Genomic DNA, 20,570 nt, shown 5'->3' with positions numbered 1-20,570 from the left:
TCTGCTTTGTCTACACACAGGACAAACTGTACAATGCTTGTTTGTGTTGTCCATCATTTTTGTACTTTTTAACTGTTCAAAAATTGCATTTATATTTTGCAATCCTTGATAATCATGACTTTATTTTAACAGCTAGTAATCTTAGGGAAATTTTTTTGTTGTATTTGCAGCCTTATCTGAACTTTCTCTTCCTTGATTATTGTTAATTTATGACTGTAGGAGATATGTACGCCTCAGCCTTCTACGGACTTAAGTGACACAGCTGCAACTGAACTGCTTTAAACTGGATGGGTTTATAATTTATATAAAAGTCAGTTTCGTTACAAATCAGTATTGCTGCCTCATTTTTCTGCTTGGATGGTCTGGATGTGATCAAAGTGCTTGTCTGCACTTTGTAAGCTTCGTGGTGAAGCCAGATTATGCTGGTGCAGGACAAGCAGATCCTGCTAAGAGGAAGGATGGAGAAAGGGAAAATGCTCATTGTTTTCCAGCTGGGGATTAGGTGCAGGACGATGTCTGCTGGGGGAGGGAGCGTGGATGGAACAGTGCTTTTACTTGATGAGCTGTCAGCCTGTCGTTCTGCAGTGCTTGCTTGCTTTTCATCCAGTCTTTCCACGATAAGAACACGTTGTGTGCAAGTGCGGGCTGGCAGTGCGTGAAATCTCCCCTGGCAGCACAAAAACCTCTGTTTGAGCGGGCTGTGGCAGTGCTCACCTGCATCCACACGCGCACCCACCCCACGGCTCCTCTCCCTGCTACCCTTCCGCTGCCTTCAGCCGCCCTCCTGTCCTTATTTCCCCGGCACCAGCAGCGCTGCTGTCCCGGGGTGGGGGGCGCGGCGCTCCCGGGCCCGCGCGGTGTCGGAGCCCCCGCCCGCCCCCGAGCGCTGCCGCTCCCCCGGTGGCCCCGGGCAGCGGGGCGGGGCGAGGCGAGCCCCCGGCGGCGGCCGTCGCGCCGTCACGTGGCTCCGCAGCTCCGCTCCCTCCGCGCTCCGCCATGGCTGCGGCGGCTGCCGCCGGCTCGGTGCTGCTCTGCCTGCTCGGCCTGGTGCTGCCCGGCGGCAGCACGCTGCACACCAAGGGCTCCGTGCCGCTCGACACCATCACCTTCTACAAGGTACGGCGCTGGGGGCCCGCCGGAGCGCTCGGGGGGCGGACGTGGGGCCGCACCGGGCTGTGTATCCCCGCGGCCGGCGGCAGCCCCGGGGCCCGGGAGGAAGGCGGGGGGCGCGGCGGGGCCGCGGGCACGGGGTCGCTGCCGCCGCCGCCGGCGCGGGGAGCGCTCGGTGCCGGCGGAGGTGCCGCGCCGCAGCCAATGGGAGCGCGGCGGCCGCAGCGCTCAGCCAATGGGAGCGCGGCGGTCGCTGCCGGCAGCCAATCGGCGCGGTCCAAGTGGAGCCGAGCCGCGGGGTCCGGCCCGGCGGTACCGGCGGTACCGGCGCGGGGAGGTGCGGCCGCAGCCGCCGCTCCTCGGCCGGGCTGCGCTGTCTGTGCCGCTCAGGGAGGGCAGCACCGTGCGGGGATGGAGCCGGGGCCGTGGGCGCGCTGCTTGGGTTCCACTTGTTCATCAAACAGCAACAGGCGCCTTTTTTTTTTTTCCCCATCGTTTTTTTTTTCCCTTCACTAAATCACTGTGCAAGGACGGAATCTTCCCCGGGCCCGGTGCGCTCCCCACCGGGACACCGACCGCTCGGCAGGCCGGGACTGAGCCTGCAGCCACCTGTGCATGCAGATGTGCAGTGCCTGAGCAGCGCTGGCAGAGCGCTGTGTAGGTGGGGAGCTGTGCTGCAGCCTCAACCTGTTCGCGAGAACAAAAAGATTTTGCAAGGTCTTCCACGGCAGGGAGGGGAAAATCCCCCAAGGGGTGACGGAGTCCATTGCCAAACTAATTGGAAAAGGCATCGTCTGAGCAGAGCAAGGCTGAAGTGAAGAGGAATCAATTAAATGTGAATTCTCCATTTCATGTAGCAGTGCAACAGCTCCAGCATCTGCACTGGTCCCCTCCCAGCCAGGAGTGCAGCTCTCATGCTGGGACACCTCAGAATGACGAAATTACATTTGGCCTCTCTCCTCTTCGCGTCCCACTGGACAATGTTTTAGCTGATCTTCTTCCAAGATGCCGGTCAGATTTACAATAAGCAAATCTTATAATTATGGCATTATCAGATCCCCCAAACCTACCACGTACTATCTTTATCATCTGGTGCAGGAATACAGACACCCAAAGCTCAGCCTTTCCTCCACACAGCACTGAGTCATTTCTCAAAGGCCATAATTACATCAAATTTCCATTCTCTGCATCTCCCCATTGCACAGGAAAAAAGGACAAGCGAAACCAACTTGTGGATTGCTCAGACCTGAAATGATCAAGTTTTGTTTTGTCTTTTCCCCTTTTCCTTCTTGTTTTAGGTCATTCCAAAGCACAAGTTTGTCCTTGTGAAGTTTGACACACAATATCCCTATGGTGAGAAACAAGATGAGTTTAAAAAGCTGGCGGAGAGCTCCGGCTCCAGTGAGGATCTGCTGGTGGCAGAGGTGGGAATATCAGGTGAGGAACTCTGCAAACAGCGTGGGCTGGTGAGGAGGGGATAATTTCACTGGGATTCCTGCAGGTTCTGAGCAGTTCTGGGGGAGGGATGGATGTGAGAGTGGAGCTCCTGCCCTGGCTGAGCGTGGGAGAGCTGCTGATCCATCTGGGCTGGGTAATGAGGATCCAGCCCACGCTGCTGAACTGCTGCCACCTCCTCATCCCCTGCAATTCTTGCCTTTTTTTTTTCCCCCTTCTTTGCTGAGAGAAACCTTTTTGTCCCACATGCAGGGAGCAGAGCTCACAAGAATCATGCTTTAGCTACAACCATGGTCAGACAAAGAATATTTAGTGTGATTAATTCCATGCAGCAAAGCCTGGGGCAGCACAGCAAGGGGTTCTTGCACTGTGGCTGCTTTAACTTGATGTGACTGTGACTGGAATTAAACGAAAAAGAGTGAAAAACAGATCACTGTCACCTGATGTGCTCTGGCTTTGGAGGCTGAATTAAGAATTTAGGTTTAATTATCAAACTGTGAGGTTTTACCCACTCTGATATTTCTAAGCATATGTGGGATTCTCTAAGGAGCATATTTGAAATGGCTTTGTTTTCTGTCCTCAGGAATAAATATCATTTCTGTGAGATGAGTAAATGTCTTGTAGCTTGGCATGCTGTCAGAATCAAATAATTCTCTGCACACAGACAGGAAAAACTCTTATTTCAGTGTAAAATCAGATAAAATCAATGGGTAGAGGAAAATAAGAGGAAAAAGACTATTGATTTCCCATAAGGAGAACAGGGTTTATACAAAAGATCCTGCCAATGTCTTACACTCTCACAGTCACAGCAAAACACCATTAAAGTCTTTTACTTTGGAAAAGCCACTGAATGTTTGCCTTGCAAAAATGATTTTATGAGGTGTTTTTATTTCAGTGTGAGGCATTTCCTTGGAACAAGCTCTCCAGAGAATGGTCAGGGCCCCAAGGCTGCCAGAGCTCAGGGAGTATTTGGGATTTTGGGGTGTCCTGAGCAGGACTGGAAATTAAACTCAGTGAATCTTTTGGGTCCCTTCCAGCTCAGGATATTTCCATGGCTCTGTGATTTCCTGGCAGACAGGTTATTAGGACATGTTGAAGCTCTGCCTACAAATATTTGTGTGGGAGGGAATCCTAATTTAATTTTTGATTAACTCTGCTTTTCTGTGTTTCGTTGTCCCTCGACAGATTACGGTGATAAACTGAACACTGAGCTGGGAGAGAAGTACAAGCTGGACAAGGAAAAATTCCCTGTTTTTTACTTGTTCCAGGATGGTGACTTTAAAAATCCTTTACTTTATGGTGGGGAGATCAAGGCTGGGGCTATTCAGCGCTGGCTGAAGAGTAATGGCATCTACCTGGGCATGCCAGGCTGCCTGAAGGAGTACGATGTGCTGGCCAGCAAATTCATGAGCACCACAGAGAAATCTGATCGCCAGGCCCTCCTGAAAAAGGGCCAGGAGAATTTAGGAAAAGCAAAAGAAACCGAGAAGAAGTCAGCAGAGCAATACTTGAAAATTATGAGCAAGATCTTGGAGCAGGGAGAGGAGTTTGCTGCTAACGAAGTCGTCCGAATCACCAAGCTGATCGAGAAGAACAAGATGAGTGATGGAAAGAAGGAGGAGCTCCAGAAAAGCCTCAACATCCTCACTTCTTTCCGGAAGAAGAGTAGTGACAAAGATGAGCTCTGATGTGTTGGAGAACTCTTCTGCAAGCTGTGAAACGTTGTCAAGAGTCCTAACCAGTTCTCCTTAATGCAAGCAAACTTCCCGCTGACTTCAAGAGGGCAGCAGATCTCCTTCTGGGATTCTCAGTTTAGAAGATCAAGAGGAAGAAATTCCTTAAAAACACAGTATTGTAAATGTGGGGAAAAGCACCTAAGAGCGAGACACAGCAAGTATTGTGTAATGCTATCCAGTAACAGTGTTAAAGCAGACAACAAAAAAAGCTCTAGATTGGCCAGAAGCTCATTCCTGGTGGTTTTTACAGCTGTTCCCTGACTAACAAATTACAAAATTCAGGTTTGAAAAGGTACAGATAGGGTGTCCTCTACTTCCCCACCTTTCACTGTCCCTAATATCCTTGGGTTTTATACTTGTTAATCTACCCCTCACACTCCTTGTGTTGTCCCATTTTGGCTCTAAGTCTTGTTCTTACCTGTTGTTGACTCAGAGCTTCCTTTTTCTGCCTTCCCCTTCCACGGCTTCTGTCCCTGTTTGCTTTGGGTATCAGCCAAGTGCTGGCAGTGAAGACAGTTCACAGCATGCCCCTCATTTTCTGTCCAGAGCAGCCATTTCATTAAATATTCTCCTGAAATCCTTTGTGATACCTTGACACAGTGAAGTGAGTTCTGAGCAAGGGCAGAGTCTCCTTGAGGTGCTATTACACTCAGTCTCACCAGTTTGTGCAAAAAAATCAGGTTTTCAGAGGTAAATTTGGTTGAGTTTTCTTACAGCTGAAGAGGTGTTTTACCTGTCCAGACTTTCATGAACAAAATGTTTTTCTAGCCTCCAGAAACAATTGACACTCTCAAACTGAAGCCTCATCAGTGTTTGGTAGTTCTGAATATTTGAAAATGAGGTCTTGTAAGAGGAAGCAGAAGTATTTGTGTCCTTAGAAGCCTCGTATGTGTTATTTAAAAGGAGATGCCTGGCCCAAGGATCAGGCCAGTCCTCAGAACTGTGCAGTTCACACTCTGTGGAATTTGGATGCTTCTGGAAGATGCTGAAGCCCTGGTCAGGGTTACAGAGTTGAAAAGATAAACACCTGTGAGTTTTACCTTAAAAGTATGCTTTAAACAAAACTGATTCCTGTGGGAGCTTTGCTGCCTTTTGAATCTTGGGGTGGGTACAAGGAGCAGATGTTGCTGCGAGATAAAATGTATTAATAATGCTATAATAAAAAAAAAAAATTCCACTTCAGAGCTGCTTCTTAATCACTATAGAAAAACTACAGTGATCAGAGGGGAGGCTGTGACGGCTGAAGCGAGGTGAGGGTGGCCCAGAGCTCTCTCCCTTCAGGAGCGGCAGAGGAGGCACCCCGGCATGGCGGGCTGTCCTTGGGAGCGCTGTGTGGAGATTTGTCCCGCCTGGCTCAGCCCCGGAGACCTTGAGGGAATCGTCCTCTGAGGGGAGCCGTTCTCGAAGCACTGAGGGAACCATTCCTCAGGACTCTGAAGGGAACAGCCCCTGATAGGAGCAGCACTTGAGGGGACCGTGCCCTGGATCTGTGAAGGTCCTCGGGCTCTCTGAGGGGAGCAACACGCAGGATTCTGAGGGAATCGTGCCCGAGCTCCCTGAGGGAAGCAGCGGGACTCTGAAGGAGCGGTACCCAGTTTCTCTGAGAGGAGTAGCCCCCGGGACCCTGAAGGAGCCGTGCCCGGTCTCTCTGAGGGCAGCAGTCCCCGGGACCCTGAAGGAGCCGTGCCCGGTCTCTCTGAGGGCAGCAGCCCCCGGGACCCTGAAGGAGCCGTGCCCGGTCTCTCTGAGGGCAGCAGCCCCCGGGACCCTGAAGGAGCCGTGCCCGGTCTCTCTGAGGGCAGCAGCCCCCGGGACCCTGAAGGAGCCGTGCCCGGTCTCTCCGAGGGCAGCAGCCCCGGGACTCTAAAGGAACCGCGCCCGGTCTCTCTGAGGGCAGCAGCCCCCCCAGAGCCGCCGCTCGCTCCCCGAAGCGCCTTCCCGCCCCCGGACGCTGGTGACGTCACGGGTGGGCGGGGCCGAGGCTCGGCGGGGTCGCCTCAGGGCGGCTTCGTGAGGGGAGCCCGGGGCGGCGGTGACCGGAGCGAGCCCGCCCACTGGGGCTAGGCCCGTTCTGCCCCCGGAGGGATGCGCGGGACTCCGGTGCCCGGGACGCCAATCCCGCTGTTTGCCCCAGGCTCCTGTCCCCTCAGCCCCTCTCTAGCACCGGGCGCTCCCCGCAGCCGGCCCCGCCGGCGGGGGCCGGGCGCGGTGCGGCCCCGGGGCGGAGCGCGGGCGGTGCCCGCAGCCCCGGAGCGGTGCGGCGGTGGCGGCGGTACCCATGGCCCTGCCGGCGGAGGCGGACCGGCTGGATGGGGGCTGGCAGGAGGTGAGCGAGCCCTGCCGGCACCGGCACCCCTCGGGACAGCGGCTGTCCCTTCCCCGGGACCTCGCTGTGCGCGTCTCTTCTCCTCCATCCCCTCACCGTCCTGCTCCAGCCCTGCGCCCCGCTCCGTGCCCGGCGGCACCGGCAGCGTTGCACGATCCTCCCCCGGTCCGTGCTGCTTATTCCTCTTCGGGACCCCGCTGTCCCCAGTCCCCGGTCCGTGCTGCCCCTCCCTGGGTCTCCGCGGTCCCTGTGCCCGGTCCGTGCTGCCCGCTCTTCTCCGAGACCCGCCTGTCCACCTTGCCAGGTCCGCGCTGCCCGCTCCGATTCCTATCCCCGCTCCTTGTCCTTCCTCCCCGAGCTCCCGATCCCGGTCCTTGTCCTTCCTCCCCGGTCCCCGGTCCGTGCTGCCCGCTCCTCCCGGGACCCGGTGTCACCTAAGCTCCCTCCGGTCCTTCTCCCCAGGTCTACTCCGCGCTCCAGTGGATCCAGTTCACCATGGCCATGCTCAGGTACGATACGCTGCCCATAGAGTTACTGTGGCGAAGGCGATTTTACCCAGAAAAGCAAAAAAAAAAAAAAGAGAACTCGCGTCTCCCAGCGAGGCAGACGCGCTCCTGTCCCAACCTGTGCTCTGTTTTCTCAGCGTTGTAGGTTCCAGCTCAATTATTGCCTACGCCGTCTTCCAAAACGCAGTGCGGTCCCCTGAGGTAAGGTCTGAGCTTCCTTCTCCCTCCCTCAGCTGTGGTGTCAGTCCCTCTACGTGGGTCACACCTTTAGCGCAGACTCCCTTAGGAGCAGCTGCAGGTCTCACGGTTATGTGGTTAAAACTTGTTTAATAGCTTGGAGGCAAAAGGCTGGTTAAGAATTGGGCTCTTTGTCTTGGTAGGAGGTGAAAGGACTGACCTTGAACCTGTGCTTCTGCAGGGAGAAGCAGGTTCCTGCAGCTTTCTGCTGCTCCAGGAAAGTCCTCCAGTCATTCCTGGGAGCAGGGATTTCTTGTTGTGCCCTCCTCAGTGGGGCCAAACTCCTGGGCGGCTGAGGAGTCATGCACAAAGCTGCTGGAGTACAAATTGGAGCTGCCCCTGCAGAAATGCTTTTATAAGTGTTGGGTTTTGGCTGTCTCTGAGGAGTCTCTCTGGGCAGGTGTGCTACTAAAACCAACCCCACAGCCTCCCTCCCATTCTGCCAGGCTTGGGTGTCCATGCAGTCCCTCTGGGTGTCCTGGGGACAGTGAGCCAAGCTGATCCCTGTGAAGTTGGGATTTGCTGTGCAGGGTTTGCAGGCTCAGCCCGAAAGTCAGAAAGTCAGTGGAGCTGGCAGCAGCTGTATTTGTCCTTCCTTCATCTTCATGCTCTTTGTACATCATGGATTTGATCTGCAGCCCAGAGAATGGGACTTTCAGGGAATTCCTGGAGCTGTCCCTGGAGAAGCAAGGAATGCAGGCAGCTGACACATTGTTGGATGACACGGTGGGAAGGAGAACGTGAATCCATGTTTGCAGGGCAAAGCTGTCCCACTTACAGCAGGGAGGACCTTGCTCCCAGCCAACCTGCTGGAAATGCTCTGCCCAGCACACCCAGAATAAACTGTGGAGATCTCCATGAATCCCCAGGGAAGAATGGGAATTCAGCTTAGAGGAAGGCTGGGACTTCACCTTAGAGCTGGGACGGAAAACCTGCTTGAGCTTGTGCTGCTCAAGGTACACATCAAAGCCTCCTTCTACCACATCTGCACCACCTGGAAAGCTCCAGATGTGATTCCTGCTGGGGTTCTCTCTCTGGAATGATGTTGGCAGTGTCCTGCTGTGACTCAGCAGCCTCATCCTGCTGGCTCCCATGGCCTGGGTGCTCAGGAGCCCTTCTGCTCTCAGTCATGTGATGGGGCTGTGGCTTGGGAGCTGCTCATGAGCCACTCATGGCTCCAGGTCAGCAATGGGCCCTTCCTGCTCCAGAGGCTCCAGATGTTTCTGCTCAGATTATTTCTGCAGATCCGGAGAGGAGGGCTGGATGCCAGCTGGAGGGACTGGTTTGCATCAGCCTTCCAGGCTCCTCTGCTGCCAGGGGAGATCTGGGTTTCAAAAGTGACAAAATCTCCATTAACTTCCCCATAGTCTCATCCTCATGTCTTGGGTCTGAAGTGGAAGTTTGTAAACAAAAGGGTTGGAAGTGATCCATATCAAGGCTAGCCACAAACAGATTATTCCCTGAGTCATGAGGACCCACAGCAAAACATTTAAAAATAGACAGCTCTGGAGGCTGGGAGGAGCAGGATCTTAGAAACACTTCCCTTCCTGCCCCAACCTCAGAAATCAAATATTGCATTCTTGAAGCTTGCTCTCTGTCTCTATGGGGTCAATAAAACCCTTCAGCCTGAGGTAAATCATTCAGAAGAGGTGATGGCAAGCAAGGAAGAACCCTCAGCCCAACACATTTGAGGAAGAACTCTCAGCTCAACAGGTTTGAGGAAGAAACCTCAGCTCAGCAGGTCTGAGGAGGAACCTTCAGCTCAGCATGTGCCTGGGCCATGGCCACAGAGCCAAACCCCCGTGTGTGCTGCAGGATGGAAATCATTACATCTTTGCAGTCCCTTCCTCTATTTTATAAATACCAGTGGTTATTTTCTTTCCCCTTTTTCCCCTTTTTCAAGCCAGAGCCACACGTGTCCCTGTGTCACCTCCTTCTTTATCCAGAACAGCTCCTGGGCCCACCAGCAGTGCCTTGCTGCAAGGGCACTTGTGCTGGAGACAGAGGTCACCTGTTGGATTGCAAAAGTGCCTTCTTTGCTTATTTTAGATCTGTTTGGTTTAACCTGCCTCGATCACAAACTGGACAGTGCCCCCAGCCTGTCGTGCCAGGGCTTCATTTCTGCACCAGTGAGGAAAAGCCTGGTTAAAAAAAAGGCATTTATAGATAAAAAAAAAAATTAAAATGAACTCCAGATCTTTGTGCCTTGTGCTCCTTCACGGCCTAAGGACAAATCTGCTCAATCAGATCTACCTTAACTCTTATCACTCTTCCTAAGCTCTCACTGCACATGGGAACAAGTGAAACACAACCTGATGGGTGGCATACATTTACTTCCAGGACAGTATTGAGGCAAATCTCACCAAAAGCTCAGCTCCATGAAAAGAAATACAAAATCAAAGCCTGCTGAAGCATTTCCATGCTGTGTTTGGAATTATCATTTTCTGTAGGGAAAGAAAAACACCACAATTTTCTCTCCTGGATGCTGAAAATGAGGTACCCAAGGCTTTAATTAAGAATGAAGGTAATTAGGCTGCTTTTCAAGAGTCTCTGCTCTGCCACTAACAAAGAAAATGTTGGCCAGAATTTTTGCACAAATGTTTTCCTGCAGTGTTTACAGTCCTGGCCAGTGTGTGCAAACTGGAAATGGGCTGGAAACTGTTGTTAAAGGAGACGTGACTCCTTTGCAGCAATAGTGGCTCTCAGTGGAAATTAATCCAGCTTGTAAAATAAACCCAACCTTACTCATCAGCTGAAATGACATGGAACTCATAGAAAAATGTGTTTCAAGTCATTCCAGAGCTGAGGAAGGGTTTGTGTTTACTGGAAGTTTGATTTCTATGTGAGTTTATTGAAAACATGATGTCTCTTCTCCCTGCCAACCTGTCCCATTCTGCAAAATTGTAACATGGTGGGTATTTGGGATATTTTCTGTAAGTTTTGATGCTGCTCTTGTGGCAGAAGTGGAGGTTGGAGTAGGGAATGTGCATTGGAACAGCTCCTGAGAGCACAATGTGGAATTTCCCTGCAAGGAGAGTTGTGGGAGAAGGGCTGGGAGGTGACAGTGTTCAGATAACACCAGATAACCCGGGACTGATGTCTGAGCACAATTCATCTTTCTGCTGTAATTGGTGTGGGAGTTTTAAAGGACTGAAAACAAGGATGATATTCAGGAGTAGAGCCTGAAAAGTTTTCATCTGGTAACTTCTCTTTGATCTTGCTTGGCTTTTAAAGTAAAGGGCACTTTTTTTAGGGTGAAGATGAATTGACTGGTCTCAGAAATGTTGTCACAGTGCTTCCCTGAGGGTAAACCATCCCTCCACAAAGTGCCACTTATGCCCCACTTCCCCTCAACTCAGGCTTTCAAAACAACTTTGCACTGAGGTTTTTCTACTGAAAAACTTTCCTCACCTGCAGAAAAACCATTGGAAGGCTGTATTAAATGTCTGATAAGGAGGTAAAACTGCAGCTGGGGGGGCTGTGACTCCACTCACACCTGCTGAGATTTTCCTTTTTCCCTTTTCCAGGTGCGTCCACTTTTCTACCTGAGCCTCTCGGATCTGCTGCTGGGCATGTGCTGGCTGGCTGGGGCCCTGCTCTACAGCTCACCCACCTCCCAGCAGGACCTCATCTGCTACAACCTGCAGGCCACGGGACAGGTGAGTGGCCTTGGCACCACATTCTGTCATTGACCTTGTAATTTGTCACAATTAACCTCGCTGGTGATCAGAGCCTGGCCCTGGGGCTGTTTCTCTTGGCTTTGTGTGAAAAGGGAGATCGTGGCACTGGGGTTTGGGATCCTCTGGTGTGTGAGAGGAGGAGAAGATGGGATTTGGTGGTTGCTGGTATGAAATGAGCAGATGGGACTGTTTGATAAGCCATTATTGCTGCCAACCTGTCCCATTCTGCAAAACTGTAACATGGTGGATATTCGGGATATTTTCTGTAAGTTTTGATGCTGCTCTTGTGGCAGAAGTGGAGGTTGGAGTAGGGAATGTGCATTGGAACAGCTCCTGAGAGCACAATGTGGAGTTTCCCTGCAAGGAGAGTTGTGGGAGAAGGGCTGGGAGGTGACAGTGTTCAGATAACACCAGATAACCCGGGACTGATGTCTGAGCACAATTCATCTTTCTGCTGTAATTGCTGTGGGAGTTTTCTTTACTTTAAAAGCCAAGCAAGATCAAAGAAAAGTTACCAGATGAAAACTTTTCAGCCTCTACTCCTGAATTGCTGCAAAGAGAGGCTTTCAAAGCTGGAAGGAGCAGATGGGAACCCTGTTGCATCCATGCCCATGGATCTCTGCTCTCACATGGCAGCTTTTCTATTTCTCTTCATGCTTCCTCCAGCCTGGGCAGGAACAGACACATTCTGTGACTTTTGAGCTCAGATTTAAATTACTCACATGAACATCCCAGTTCTTGCTCTTCCCAAGGACCAGCACAAGCTCAGCCTGTGTCCCAGTGACTGAGCTGATCCCTGTGCTGGGCACCAGTTGGAGTAGGGGGGCTGAGCACTGTTTTCCTGACAGTTTGTTATTCCTCACCCAGTTCCCATTTCAACACCAGGCCTTGGAAATCTCAGCTCTCAAAAACCTCTGCAGGGTCCAGCTGAGCATGGAGGTTCATAAATGATCTCTGGAATTAATTTTTTTCCTTTTAAAGGATAGGGCTGGGAGGATCAAGGGGCTTTTGGAAGCTTTGATGTGTGGGCTCAGGCAGCTCCCTGGGAGTGTGGTGGCACCCACAACTGGGAACTGAATGTCCTCATGGATCAGCAGCATCCAGAGCTGGAAAGGATCTCCATGTGCCTCAGAGAGGGCAGGGAAGTAGCTGCAGGTGCAGGATGGAATTGTTCCTGCTGCTGTGTCTGGGGATGGGCTCCTGCAGCCCAGGGTTGTTTCAGGAGCTGTTTTGGGGGTGCAGATGTGTTGCTGACAGGGTGAGAGCAGCTGTTCTACTCCAGGCTCATCTCTGGTCCCTCCAGCCCTGCTGGCTCCACAGTCTGTTCACGTTGGGAGAAACAGTAAGATTTGGGTAACTTGGCCACTTGGGAATGATGCAGAATGACATCAAAGATGTTTTTTAAGATGATGGTAAATGGGAAAATGAGGAGAGCTTGGGAGAGGCTTTCAAAGCTGGAAGGAGCAAAGCAGGACTGAGGCTGATCCTGAGCTGTTTCCCTTGCCTGGGGAACACAGTTCTTACAGCTGATGTGATGTTTTTATGTCCTGGAGGCAATTTTCACTGCTAGAGGAGAAATAATTTGGCTGTGGAAAATATGCCCATAATTTCTCAGCTCCCTTGCACTTCTGCCTCTTCTCTGCCCTCACTTTTCCAGCCTGTGGCTTCTCAGGGGCACCAGCACAGGGTGGGACAAGGTGAGGGCTTTGTGTTCGTGCTGGGTGGGCAGAGCTGGCCTTGAGCCAGCACAGGGCTTGTGCAGAGTCACACCCTGACCTCAGGCAGTGTCCCCTGTGTGCCACCCCCAGTCCCCACAGCACAGGGACTGCCTGGGTGGCAGAGCCGGGTTGTGCCTGGCAGGAGCTGTGGCTGTGTTTGCTCTGGGAGAAATGAAAACAAACGGAGCCCTTGCCATAGCAACCTTTCCCCCGGGCATGTGAGAGTGCAGGACCTCCTCACCCACCAGCCTGCAGTGCCCTTGAGAGGTGGGAACACCTTGTGCAGAAGGAGCCAGTAACAGGTTGAACCAGCAGATTCTGCAGGGCAGGAGGGATCTGGGAGCTGATGGAATGAGTCAATAAATGTCTCACTGTGTGGGATCTCAGCACCTCAGGACTGATGTGCAGAGTGACTGAGACCACCCTTGGGGGGCTCGGGAGTCCTGGAATGTTGCCAGAAGTGTCTGGTGGCTGGACTTTGATCCTGCACAGGAGATGACACCTGTATGAGGATGGGAGGATTTCACTGGGGTGAATGGTGAAGGGATAAGTTAATTAGAGTGAAACACAGGGTTTAGGATTTCTGTACAGGGGGGTCTAAAGAAGTAAGATGGAGGAATTGGGGCGTGTCCTGTTCTTCTTCTTCTTCTTCTTCTTCTTGTTCTTCTTGGCCTCCATCTTCTGTGGTGATGTTGGCACTTTGGGATTGGTTATTACTAAAAGTGCACTGGTTAATAAGGGTGAAAGGTATTGGGGAAAATTGATAAATATTATATATGTAATTTTGAGTATAAAGATAGGTGACCGCCCCGGGGGCTCTCAGTGTGCTCATGGCTGGCTGCTGTGCAGACTCTGTCGGGCCAAGAGAAAATCTTGTAGATAAACAATTAATAAACACCGAGACCGAGGAAAGATCTGAAGTCTCTCCTCGTCCTTTGAAGCGCCGGCTGTCCAAGGCCACCCCGGGCCTTTCCAGGTCACCTAAACAGCCGAGAAACCAACATCACTGTGCTGCTGGGTGTCTCACAAACACCTGGGGCCCCTCTGCACACCAGCACCCAGAAGGTGTCAGATGAGCCAAGGTGAGGATGGGCAGGGACAGCCCAGCAGAGTTTGTGTTTACTGGAAGTTTGATTTCTATGTGAGTTTATTGAAAACATGATGTCTCTTCTCCCTGCCAACCTGTCCCATTCTGCAAAATTGTAACGTGGTGGATATTTGGGATATTTTCTGTAAGTTTTGATGCTGCTCTTGTGGCAGAAGTGGAGGTTGGAGTAGGGAATGTGCATTGGAACAGCTCCTGGCAGCACAAATCCATGTGGAATTGCCCTGCAAGGAAAGTTGTCTCACCCTTGGAGAGGCTCATGCTGGAGTCCTTGTGATGTCTCAAGGCACTGCCTTAGACAATATTTTGCTTTATTCAGGCTGTTTGCCATTATTTGCCATCACAGGCTGATGTTGCAGTGGATGGAGCTGCCCAATGTCCAAACTGTGTCATAAAGAAGGAGATTGCTTTGTTCTTGGATATTCCCTCTTTCAGCCCCAGAGCTTTGATTGATATGAATGTAAACACTGCTCCCTTTGCTGTCCCTCATTCTCTCCTCCTCCTGCATTGCAATAATGAAGTCCAGAACAGATATTGTGGTTTTAATTGCACAACTCCCCCACGTTCTTCCAGTTCAGTTCCAGTGGCCTAATAATGTCCTGGCAGGCTCTGCTCACGCTGGGCAGCACAATGGGAGCCACACAAGTGGGATAATGAGGGATTCTTGTGTCTCTGCTTTAGCTCCTCATGGCCAGTGCTGCAGGACTGTCATAGCCCCAAAGCTGGGGCTTAGGAGAGCAGAATTCCCTTCCCTTCCTGCTGGCACCTTCACAGGTGGCATTTGGGTCTCTGTCCCAGAAGGCAACACTGACATTTCATGAGCCTCTCCCAGGCGTCCTGAAGTGCAGGAGAATGATCCTTGTGGGCTGTTTTGGCCTTCTCTGGAAGTAGCTGGGAAAGGGTAACAACCCCTCATTAAACCTCATTTAATGAGCTGGAAAGTCACTGCAATGTTCTGTGGCAGCCCTTGGACTCAGCCTCTTGAGCCAGCCAAGAGCATTCACAACCTCAGTGAAGGAGGCCAAGTTTGTTTAGTGCCCACTTTCCCAGCCCTGGATGATACCAGGGTGGCAAACCTGTGCTCCTTATCTTTTTGGCAAAGGATAGCAAAGCCACAATAAAAATAAAAAAAAAAAATTCCCTTGTCCAGCCCTTCCTCTTTGCCACTGCAGTTTGTGTTTCCTGTGACAAACATAGCACAGGCATGTACATGGTCTGATTAGGCAACCTGGAGTAAGCATGAATTTGGAAACAAATTTGATCAATATTTAGGGAGGTTTATAGGAAATTTTAGATAATTAGATTCATCTCAAGCTGGAATCAAAAGCTATGAAACTCTCAGTGTGCTCTATCTTTTCTCCTTTTTCCGATGGAGGAAGAAAAGAGGTTTTTGGGATGTTAACTCAGGCTGAGGGCAGAGAATATCTGCCCTCACATTCCTCTTGAAATATCCAATTGTTTTCTGTTTCCGTGAATTCTCTGCCTAGTGAGCTTATTATGCAAGAAGGAAATCTAAATGTCACATCTGTGCTGTGTTTCCTAATGGACATAGCATTGAGAAGGTCCAAGTGCCTCTGAAACCCTCATTGCCAGGCTCTGAGCCAAAAAAATGAGCCAGATCACAAAGATTTTTATTTCTAAGACAGTTCTGCTGTCAGTAGTTCTCCTGTCTGAGGCTAAAGTGAAGCTGCTTTCGTGTGGTTTAAGGTGGGAATTTCCAGCCTGGCTCAGCCCCTGTGCTCAGCCCCTCACCTTTGGCAGGTGTTCATTATCCTGCCTCTGTTCCATGGGATTTGGGAGATGCTAAACATGCTCCAGGAATTGTTCTTCCAGGACTGAAATTCTGGTTTGATTTCTCAGATATTCTACGTGGCCTCTTTTCTCTACACTGTCAACTACACCTGGCACCTGTACATGGACCTCAAGGTGAAATACAACCAGAACCTGTTCAGGGTGCCCCCCCAGGTGAGTGGGACTGGTGTAGAGGCTGGGAACCCAGGGACAAGGACACAACACTCAGGAAAAACCTCCCTGCATTGCAGGCTGAGCAAATACTTCACACACCCCGTGACCAAAATCTCTCCTTGCAGTTCATTCCTCCCTCACACCCAAACAGGGAGGGCAGGGAGGCACCACCACTGCCATGACCAGGCTGGGAATAGCCCAGATATTCCTGCAAGATAACAAAACATTCCTTATCCTGCTCTTCCCAACAAACCCACTGCCCTACACAGCTCCCCCAGATATTTGCTGTGCACAGCAAACTTTGCATCCCAGATATTCCCTCTGGAAGTTTAGGGGGGGCAGACCCCCCTCAGCTGCTGAATCCTCCCTGGAAGCTGCTTCTTGTGAACCAGGGGCTGTGCAGAAATAATTTAATTAAGATTTTTGGATTTTGCAGGTTGTAGATTATGCAAGTTGTGTTGGCCGAATAGCAACGATCTTGTCAAGGTAAGATTCCATTCTCCCTGGCACAGGGTGTGGATTTGGTGAGAGTTAATTCTCCCTGGCACAGGGTGTGGATTTGGTGAGAGTTCATTCTCCCTGGCACAGGGTGTGGATTTGGTGAGAGTTAATTCTCCCTGGCACAGGGTGTGGATTTGGTGAGAGTTCATTCTCCCTGGCACAGGGTGTGGATTTGGTGAGAGTTCATTCTCCCTGGCACAGGGTGTGGATTTGGTGAGAGTTAATTCTCTCTGGCACAGGGTGTGGATTTGGTGAGGGTTAATTCTCCCTGGCACAGGGTGTGGATTTGGTGAGGGTTCATTCTCCCTGGCACAGAGTGTGGATTTGGTGAGAGTTAATTCTCCCTAGTGGGAGAGTGTGGCTTTGGCAAACTGCAGTGTGCCTATCCCTGCTTCCTACTTGTTTTGAAGCAAGTGTTACTAAAAAGGCTGTAAAGCTCATCATTAACAGCAGAGTGACCTCATGAATGCAGGGTAAGAGGTTTTTTTCAACCAAGTTAATGATAACTTTATTAACTGGATGTGGTTTTCCAGAAGGTTTCCCTTTACCAATGATTAGCCCTCACAAATGAAAGCCCCAACATTGGTAAAGCTGATAAAATACTTTTCCATGGCAGTGCCAATAAAAACAACTTTAAAGTCCTCTGTAGTGATGGGAGAAAAACCAAGCAGTGCCCAAGTGGAGCAGTGCAATAACCTGCAATAACCCATGACTGTGCTGTCCTTTCTCCTCCAGCCTGATCCCTTTCCTCCTCATGGTGCCGGTGTTCTGCCTGGGCAACAGCAGCAATTGCTACCAGAACTTCAGCCAGAAGCACGGGTGAGCTCCCTGCCTTGCTGAGGCACAGCCCCAGGGCTGCCCTGCTGGGCTGGCAGGAGCTCAGGCTGTCCCCTGTGTCCCCAGGTGTCTCCTGATGCACACGGAGGTGGCCGAGCCCCCCAGCGCGCCGCAGGGCCTGAGCGGCTCCGTTTGCCGCGCCATGCATTTCTACGGCGTCGGCGTCTTCCTCGTCTCCTTCCTCATCAGCTTCGTGGCCATCCTGGTAAGGCTGGGGCTTGTGGAGCCCTGGGTGGCTCCAGAGGCTGGGCAATCATGGAATGGTTGGGTGGGAAGGCATCTTTGAACTCATGGAATGGTTTGGGTGGGAAGGCATCTTTGAGCTCATGGAATGGTTTGGGTGGGAAGGCATCTTTGGGCTCATGGAATGGTTGGGTGGGAAGGCATCTTTGAGCTCATGGAATGGTTTGGGTGGGAAGGCATCTTTGAGCTCATGGAATGGTTTGGGTGGGAAGGCATCTTTGAGCTCATGGAATGGTTTGGGAGGGAAGGCATCTTTGAGCTCATCCAGTGTCACTCTGTCATGGACAGGGACACCTTGCTCTGTCCCAGGTTGCTCCAAGCCCTGTCCAGCCTGGCTTTGGACACTTCCAGGGATGGGGCAGCCACAGCTGCTCTGGGAGGGATTTCCTCTCAGTATCCCATCTAAACCTGCTCTCAGTTTTCAATCCTTTCCCCCCTGTCTGCTCACTCCATGTTTTTGTTAAATAGGGCAGGGGAATAACTGTGTGGTGCTGTCTCCCTTTTGGAAGGGGTGGTAGGGGAGGAAAAATATTACAGTGCCACCAGCTAAATCCATCTGGAGTCCTGTCAAGCCATCCCAGAAATATTTAAGCAGGATTTCAAAGGCTTAGAGATTGGCAGAAGAGATCACCTCCTGCATGGGTGAGCAAGAGGTGATTAATGGTTGGACTCCATGATCTTAGAGATCTTTTCCAGCCTAAATAATGTAATGATTCTAAAATCAATTCAGAGTCTTCAGTTTAGAAAATGCCACGTGCATAGCAACACCTCCCACAGGGTTTCAGTGCTGTGTGGAAAGGTTGCATAGACTGGGATGCAGATCCCAGCCTGTCCAATAACATCTGCCTGCTCTTTTCCAGGTTATCCTGAGTCAGGCCCGGGGGCTGTACAAGAGGTTTGTGAACTCCACAGGGTTCCTGGGGGATCAGCAGTGGGCCATGATTAAGATGGTGGAACAAAGGGTGGTTTTCTACCCCATTGCCTTCTTCTGCTGCTGGGCCCCAGGTGAGCAGAGAGTTCCTCCCACATCATTCCCCTGTGGAACCCCAGAGAGGTGGGGTTAACTTCACCTTCCCATCCATCCCTTTCCACAGCTGTGCTCCTTGGGGTGCTGAAACTGACTGCTTCAACAACCAGCAAAATCTACATGGCTCTGCTGATCCTGCAGGTAAATGTCTGCCCCTGCAGCCTCTGCCTCCTCACCTTGAGCCTCCTGTCCTCAGCCCTGCTGGATCTCTGCTGTGTGAGCCCAAGTCTGATTTGTGCTTTTGTTTGGCCAAGATCTTGGTTTGGTGGTTTATGTCTTTCACAGGCACGAAAAGCTCTCAGTGCCCAAAATCCCAACAGTTTAGTGGTGAGCAGGCTGCTGGGTGGATGTTTGCACTTGGTGACCTCAAAGGTCTTTTCCAACCTCACAGATTCTGTGGTCATGGAAATTGCAGCAAATAGGGCTAGAAAGGATCCCCAGAAATTTGTTTTGTTTTCCCTATGTCCCTAAGTCTCCAGATGTGATTCCTTAATAACACTTGTCCAGCTCCTTCTTGTGCCTGATGCAAAGTTAGCCATTTTATTCAATTATAGCTATAGATTTATACTATATATACTATAGTAATAGTTATCTAGATAAGTTATTATATTTATTTAATATATAAACATACATTAAACATATTCTATATTTGTATAGCATTCATATTTAATTAGATATTCGTTGAACATTTATTAAAATAAATGGGAAGATAAATTCTCTATCACAGGGAGGATAAATTCCTGCTGGGAGGGGGATGTGATTCCTTAATAACACTTGTCCAGCTCCTTCTTGTGCCTGATGCAGAAGTTAGCCATTTTATTCAATTATAGCTATAGATTTATACTATATATACTATAGTAATAGTTATCTAGATAAGTTATTATATTTATTTAATATATAAACATACATTAAACATATTCTATATTTGTATAGCATTCATATTTAATTAGATATTCATTGAACATTTATTAAAATAAATGGGAAGATAAATTCTCTATCACAGTGAGGATAAAATCCTGTTGGGAGGGGGAGGTTTTCCATGGATCCCAGAGCACGGAGCAGTGCTGGGATCCCTCATTCCCCTGTGCTCTCTCTCCCCCAGGCTCTCACCGCAGCTTCCCAGGGGCTGCTGAACTGCCTGGTGTACGGCTGGACCCAGCACGTGTTCCTGTCCCTCAAGCGCGGCTCCCGCCGGGATGTGGACACGCAGACCCCGCTCCTGCGCTCCCAGAAGAAATTCTACTCCAGCACAGCCCCCTCGGGCCCGCCCGACCCCGCGGGCTCCTCCTCGACCCTGCTCTGATGCAGCCCGGCCTGCCCGGAGAGAGGCAGAGCCCTCCCAACTCCTCGTTCTGCAGAGCCGGGATGGACCCGTCCCCGCGGGGCTGGCAGAGCCAGGCGCTCAGTGGACATAGTTATTTATTTAATGGATTCTTTCAGCGTGGTAAATCTTTAGTCCAGACTTTCTCCTCCTGGGAATATCCCTAGAAATGCAGCAAAGCCCATGTAAAGGCTCAGAGACCTGGTGCAGCTCCATGGAGGTTGGAGCTCCTAAGGAGCTTTTTTTTACTTTGTTTTATTTTGTTTTATTTCTCCGAGTCGTTGCCTTCACAAATTAACAGAAAGCAAAATGAGTATTTTTCAATCTCTGCCTTTTAATTCACTCTAACTGTGAGAATTTGCACCACCCTAAGAAGCAATTGCAGGGAGTGAAGAATTGCAAAGGACAAAAGCTGCCTGGAATTCTGCACATTTCCCTTTCCTTCTCCCTGCCAACTCCTGCCCAGCCACAATAACTCCCCAAAATCAGCTGCTTCGACCCTGTGGAGCATCTCTCATGAACCAGGTGAGCAGGACTTTGTCTCTTTTTGCATTTCCAGATGTTCACATGAATTATTTACTGAGGTCCCACCATTCTATAAGAAATAAACCAGGTCTTCAGCTGTGTTAAAAACAATTCTTTACCTTCACACTCTTTTTTTTCAACAGTTTCCTTTTTTGGGTCCAACCCAAATTTTTCTCATAGCAGGTTAGATAAGAAGAGGAAATACTCCAGCTTTGTGTAATTAACTTACACAACTGTGTAAACTCTGGGTAAGTCACACAAGGGCCCTGAAGGTTTGG

The 20,570-nt window shown here is 50.6% G+C and overlaps 2 protein-coding genes across 2 annotated transcripts; both read left to right on the top strand.

The window, feature by feature from the left end:
* Positions 1-962: 962 nt before the first annotated feature.
* ERP29 (endoplasmic reticulum protein 29) lies at positions 963-5,483 on the top strand. Its single transcript, XM_058036861.1, has 3 exons — positions 963-1,116; positions 2,409-2,547; positions 3,751-5,483. Exons 1-3 carry the CDS (start codon positions 997-999, stop codon positions 4,251-4,253), a joined length of 762 nt encoding a protein of 253 aa, XP_057892844.1. The 5' UTR covers positions 963-996; the 3' UTR covers positions 4,254-5,483.
* Positions 5,484-6,386: 903 nt separating this feature from the next.
* TMEM116 (transmembrane protein 116) lies at positions 6,387-20,294 on the top strand. The gene is given in 12 exon segments (XM_058037239.1): positions 6,387-6,565; positions 6,567-6,627; positions 7,090-7,136; positions 7,271-7,334; positions 10,898-11,029; positions 15,734-15,838; positions 16,275-16,324; positions 17,075-17,158; positions 17,243-17,381; positions 18,280-18,424; positions 18,514-18,587; positions 19,549-20,294. Coding segments are annotated over 12 exon segments (1,281 nt in total). The 3' UTR covers positions 19,750-20,294.
* Positions 20,295-20,570: the final 276 nt, after the last annotated feature.

The sequence above is a fragment of the Melospiza georgiana genome, chromosome 18 (genome assembly GCF_028018845.1).
Source record: "Melospiza georgiana isolate bMelGeo1 chromosome 18, bMelGeo1.pri, whole genome shotgun sequence".
NCBI classification, from domain to species: domain Eukaryota; kingdom Metazoa; phylum Chordata; class Aves; order Passeriformes; family Passerellidae; genus Melospiza; species Melospiza georgiana.
The sequence above is the reverse complement of the archived record's forward strand: the minus strand, read 5'-3'. Positions and strand labels throughout refer to the sequence as shown.

Excerpts from the sequence above, each read along its gene's own strand:
- ERP29 (XM_058036861.1), top strand. The coding sequence starts at position 997 with ATGGCTGCGGCGGCTGCCGCCGGCTCGGTGCTGCTCTGCCTGCTCGGC. Across the intron at positions 1,117-2,408 it reads ACACCATCACCTTCTACAAG|GTCATTCCAAAGCACAAGTT; the intron begins GTACGGCGCTGG and ends TTCTTGTTTTAG. Across the intron at positions 2,548-3,750 it reads GGCAGAGGTGGGAATATCAG|ATTACGGTGATAAACTGAAC; the intron begins GTGAGGAACTCT and ends GTCCCTCGACAG.